General features: G+C 39.0%; 1 protein-coding gene across 2 annotated transcripts in view; it reads right to left on the bottom strand.

The window, feature by feature from the left end:
• Window positions 1-1,292: 1,292 nt before the first annotated feature.
• The window catches only part of CRISPLD1 (cysteine rich secretory protein LCCL domain containing 1), a 108,052-nt gene continuing 103,344 nt past the window's right edge, over window positions 1,293-6,000 (bottom strand). For both annotated transcript variants that reach the window (XM_073631823.1, XM_073631822.1), the window contains exon 15: window positions 1,293-5,116. In XM_073631823.1, coding sequence (XP_073487924.1) covers window positions 5,065-5,116 — 52 coding nt within the window. In that variant the 3' untranslated portion in view covers window positions 1,293-5,064. The remainder of the gene's footprint in view (window positions 5,117-6,000) is intronic.

Below are 6,000 nucleotides of genomic sequence, written 5' to 3'. Positions count from 1 at the left end.
CGGCACTGTGTCGCTTTAACTAACAATTGCGCGGTCGTGTGACGCTGTACCCAAACAAAATTGATGCTTCTGGCTCCTCCTGCCTTTAGAGTGCCCCAATAGCAAGCTGCAAAGTGTAATATAGCGTGCCCCTATAGCAAGGTAAAAAAACTTCTGACTTTAGAACCACTTACTTCCTGCCCAGGACTACATGTGCCATAAGGCATTGCTTCTCGCACATTCACAAGTTCTCAGGCACTTACTGACATGTATGGATGGTTTACTGAGCTGTATGTGTGCTGCACTGTATTTCCTGATATGTAAACAAATAATGTATTCTGTATGCAGGCCAACTAATCGACTGGCTGATTAATCGATTACGAAAATAGTTGTCAACTATTTTCATAATCGGTTCGTTGTCGATCAATCAATTACTTTTTTTGGCCCTAGCATTGTGCATCATAAACAATTATTTGTCACAACTCGGTGCTGATGATCTCCTGCAGGCTCCTTGAAACCATTTCCTTCCTCCATGCTTGTACTCCAGCCATGACTGCATGGCATTTTTCAGGACGGGTTTCCTGAAGATGGCAGTAACGGACCACGTCTATATAATGTGTATTGAAATGGCCACTTCAAAGCTGGCATGACAACCTAATAATGCAAAACATAACTGAGGGACAGGGACAGATGTATTCCCACCCCATAACAGCAAGTGCCTGAACAAAAACCTTCATGGCACAATTGCCAGTATAATATAATTGAAAGCTACAGATGTAAAAATAATGATGACTTTTTAAATGACATTAAGATGTTAAAGTTATGAGATTTCAGTGATTGGATTTCCATATAGTTGTAGGATCCGAACAAAAGGCACTGCCCCAAAAATTCACTTCTTTTCTTCAGTCAGAATCGTGACAGGTGCCCACCTATAGGGAGCCTGTCTCTGCCCCATGCAGCACCACTTTACCAAACAAAAGGCAGCACTGAGGACACAGGATCTTTGTGAAAAGCTTTATTAAGTAACCATGCTGGAAGTCCCTGTCTGAGAACCACCCCTCTCTAATGTGTTTCTCCCTTATGGGACACAATTAAACTCATAAGGGTGGAACATGTCAGCTGTGGTGGTTTGGTGGTTGTTGGTTGGGGACATCCAATGTGTGTGCTTTAGCTGAATGAAGAGTGGTATTATCAGTGACATTTTTATGAGTTACATCATTATAGTGCAAACTTTTTTTTCTGGTACATATACCTTAATGTTGATTGCCAGTTTGAACAATGCCTAATTAAATAAATACTAAGAGAAGATGATAGCAAGTCTTATAAAATATTTATTAGAATATCTCTAACAGAATACAAAACTCAAAAGCATGTATCATTATCCAAATGTGCCAAAAAAACATTTCAGAATAGTGCTGTTAATATGAGTTACAGACTATCAACAGATTTACAAAAACACACTCATCTGTAACATCTGCCTTCATCAAGCACAATTACTCCTCATACAAACACATTTCAAAATTAACATTTTTGTACCAACATGTGGTAAAACATTAAAAACGACCATTTTTCAATGAAAAACATTTAGACGGCATACCAAAACTGAATGCATATTAACTGCATCATAAACTACTTTGCTGTACACTTCCTGGCCTGCAGGAATATTCGCCAGGTTATTACAAAAAGTTGCAAATTTATATAGAGTAATTTATTCATCATAAAAAAAAAAAAAATAACAGACAAACCTATTTGAATATATAAACAATATGTACATAATATAAATTCTAAAATTCAAAACAATACAATAACCTTCTTATATGAAATAGCAGCAATAAATGATCCACTGCGAGTAAAACATATACTTCACATTTCTGAGTTGCTATCTACTTTAGGGCAAAATTCAAAGTTCCTATATTATTTTAAGGTGAAGTGGTGGAAAAATGGAAAAGTGATCAGAGAGTTGTATTTTTTTAGTCAGCAATTACAATACCCAGATCAGGTCTACCACATGTGTGTGTCAGTCACCTCAGAATGTTCCCGCTGTTTCTGCCTACCACTGTGTTGAAGTTGATGAAACAGTCAGATCACTCTAGCACAGTGGTTTCCAAAGTACAGCCCAGGGGTCAGATGGGGCCCTTTGCTTTTATCCACTGGCACAAAATAAAGGGCACAGTTCCTCCCAATGACGCCAACGATAGGGCCCGATGAAACCAATGATGGGGCACAATTCTTCCCAATGACACCAACAATGGGGCACAAATCCTCCCAATTACACCAACAATGGGGCCTATTGACACCAATGATGGGGCACAATTCCTCATACTGACACCAAATGATTGTTTACTCCCACTGACGCTGGGACATTTTGTACTCCCAATGGCCCCCTAAAGTCTGAAGGACAGTAAACCAGCCCTTTGTTTAGAAAGCTTGGAGACCCCTGCTCTAGCATATAGAGGCATCATGTACAGTAAGGGGAGGAGATTGGTGGGGGAACTTCATAGCAAGAGCACACATTCACAAAGGGGCTCCAGATGTACTGTAACTATAAAGTTACACACTGATCTCTATCCCTTTCTCTTTGAGCAAGTTAAAGAAAACCTATGCTGAAAGAAAAACCAGTCCATCATCGCCAATCTCTCACTTTAAATGTTTTGGTTGTCTGGCTGTTATCAGATTCAGTGGCTTCAATACATTGAGTCACTGACCCAGGGCAAATGAGGATCTGGAGTTCTCACTGGCTTGATATTTGTTCTAGGTCAGTGATTCAGAAAAGTACTGAAGCAGTTTTTATCTGTATGACAGCCAGGCAATTTTGCATTTTCAGAGGTAGGTGAGCAATTGGCAGCCTATAGGTTTTCTCAGTGTACACACAATAAAATCAATGTTATATTTAGCTGACTAGAACTAAGGACAGATATTTAGGGTAAGTAAAACGTATCTGTTATCTTATTTTAAGACCGACGTATTGGGGGAGATTTACTAAAACTGGCACACACAGAATCTGGAGCAGCTGTGCATAGTAACCAATCAGCTTCTAACTTCAGCTTGCTCAATAAAGCTTTGACAATAGAACCTAGAAGCTGATTGGTTAATACCATATTCTGTGTGCAGCAATTTTATTAAATCCCCCCCTTTGTATTATTATACTGACCTTTATTTTCTCACTAAACCAACAACACTGTGAAAACCAATTAGGAATCTACAATATGGTCATGTCTTATGTCCGCAGTCATACCATTAATGAATAACTATACTTTTGGAATTTGTGGCTACATATGCCCCCCAACCTCTCCCAGTCCTTCCATTTAGGTTTAGCTACCCGCAGTAGGATATAATGGAAAGCCCATTTTCTTTTCTGGGCATCATGGAGTAGGGAATTCTTACAGTCTCTGGTTGCCAGCCACACATGCACGTAAAATCACCTTCTTCCCTAGTCTTATACCCCGCTGTACACCACACAGTTCCTTCTTCAGCCAGGCCCTTCTTCCATGCACGAATCTCTATTCCTATAAATAGGCCTTCCACTGTTGGGACACTTCTGCATAGAAATGAATAGAGATTTCACCATGCATATGTCAAAGAAAAAAAGCTGGAGCAGGAAACATCGTCAGCGGTAACTAAGTGGCTACGGGGGGGGGGGCTGAAAATCAAAAAAGGTATTGGTGGAGTGAGCACAGGTATGTATAAAACTTGGGGATTGCCTTGAAAAAGGGAACCAACTGTATCTTTGTTGAAGCCTATCTCGTCAATCCTTATGACTTGTGATGCGCTTGAGCTTGGGGTTGGATTTGGTCCTAATGTCATTGACCTAATATTGTGGACATATTTGGTCAATGATGTCACATGCATACTGCCCCTTTCTATAAGTGCAGGAGAATCTTTTGCCCAAAGCTTATTGACCCAGCATTGACAGCTAACTATTGGATTTAAAGCAAATCCAAGCTCATCATTATTGACGTTGTAAAGGAAGCATAGACACAAATCTTTTTCAGGGTATCAGATAATAGACTGCATATTAGCTTTTTGCTATTGGATAAAAGAAAGGTAAAAGAGATGCCGTTTTTTAAACAGTGAAACCGTTTCATTTTTATGGACCCGAGCAATATATTTTAGAACAAAGAACAAAAGATAGTGTTCTCCTCTAAACATGGTTTTACACAGCAATAAGGTGAAATACAGTACATTAGCTTGTTTTTGAGAAAGAAAACAGCCAACTTCCTAAAAGTAGCAAAATTTGGCTGGGACAAGCACATTTTTTTCAAATTGATAACAAATTATTGTTCTACTAAATATATTTAAACAATTTCTTAATAGCAGTTTGTTTTAGTATAGGTGACCAACCTAACATTTGCCTCATTGGTAGGGTCAGTATCTGCCAAGCATTTCAAAACGAAAGGCAACATCAATGCCATTTTTAAATATATTCATCTTGTATAATACATTTTCAAATTACAGAACAGCAATTGCAAAATGACTCCTATAATCACACGATGGTTGTCTTTAAGAGTTAAGGCAAAAAAATAACTTTTAGCAACTGGATATTTTAGGCCTATCCTTTAAAACTTTCTGTATCTATTGAATGACGCAATAATACTAAGATTTATTGACCATATTCACAATTTCCACAGCTGATTTGGGTATTCTATAGCTGATAGCAGCTGCCCAGCAATTATGTTTCCTATCCATCTTTCATCAGTGACTCTTCTTCTTTCTATTAGCATGAGGCAAACATAGGAAACAGAAAATTGATAAAGACAGCAGCAGAAGCACTGCTTATTATTAACATATAAAGTATTCCTCACCAACTGTATGGTATGTAAAGATATAGTTTTTACAACACAAGTGGTACCATATAGCTTGAATGCTGACAAGGGACAAATTACAGCAGGAATTAATAAAATACATTAGTTTTCTTTTTAAAATTTTCTGCGTTTCATTCTGCCAAAATCTTCTTTGATCCACATACATACCATATTATATTAAAATGGGTGCTATATTCTGTACAAGAACAATACATCTTTATACAAACTTTGAAACAGTTACTCCTTGATTGCTGAGCTTTCCAAATGCCTCTTCTCAACAGTTTCAGATGACTGCAAATATTCTGAAAGCCTTGCTGCCTAGTGGGTTATGTAAACTGCAGAAACAAAAAAATAGGACACCCTTAGTAAAGGAATTTATAGATACAGTCCCAAGTTTTCCAAATGTTGCAGATTTTGGAAAGAATAATAGGTGATTGTTAGGCTGTACAGTATCTCACAAGAGTGAGTACACTCCTCACATTTTTGTAGATATTTTATTATATCTTTTCATGTGACAAAACTGAAGAAATGATACTTTGCTACAATGTAAAGCAATGAGCGTACTTGTATAACAGTGTAAATTTGCCGTCCCCTCAAAGTAACTCAATACACAGCCATTAATGTCTAAACCGCTGGCAACAAAAGTGAGTACACCCCTAAGTGAAAATGTCCAAATTGGGCCCAAAGTGTCAATATTTTGTGTGGCCACCATTATTCCCCAGCGCTGCCTTAACCCTCTTGGGCATGAAGATCACCAGAACTTCACAGGTTGCCACTGGAGTCCTCTTTCACTCCTCCATGATGACATCACGGAGCTGGTGGATGTTAGAGACCTTGTGCTCCTCCACCTTCCATTTGAGGATGCTCCACAGAAACTCAATAGGGTTTAGATTTGAAGACATGCTTGGCCAGTCCATCACCTTTATCCTCAGCTTCTTTAGCAAGGCAGTGGTCATCTTGGAGGTGTTTGGGGTCATTATGTTGGAATCCTGCCCTGCAGCCCAGTCTCCGAAGGGAGGGATCATGCTCTGCATTCGTATGTCACAGTACATGTTGGCATTCATGGTTCCCTCAATGAAATGTAGCTACTTAGTGGCGGCTGCACTTATGCAGCCCCAGACTATGACACTCCCACCACCATGCATGACTGTAGGAAAGACACACTTGTCCTTGTACTCCTCACCTGGTTGCAGTGTCACACGCTTCACACCATCTGAAC

The sequence above is a fragment of the Aquarana catesbeiana genome, linkage group LG05 (assembly GCF_042186555.1).
Source record: "Aquarana catesbeiana isolate 2022-GZ linkage group LG05, ASM4218655v1, whole genome shotgun sequence".
Taxonomy (NCBI): Eukaryota; Metazoa; Chordata; class Amphibia; order Anura; family Ranidae; genus Aquarana; species Aquarana catesbeiana.
Note: the sequence above shows the minus strand (reverse complement) of the source record. Positions and strands in the feature narration are given on the sequence as shown.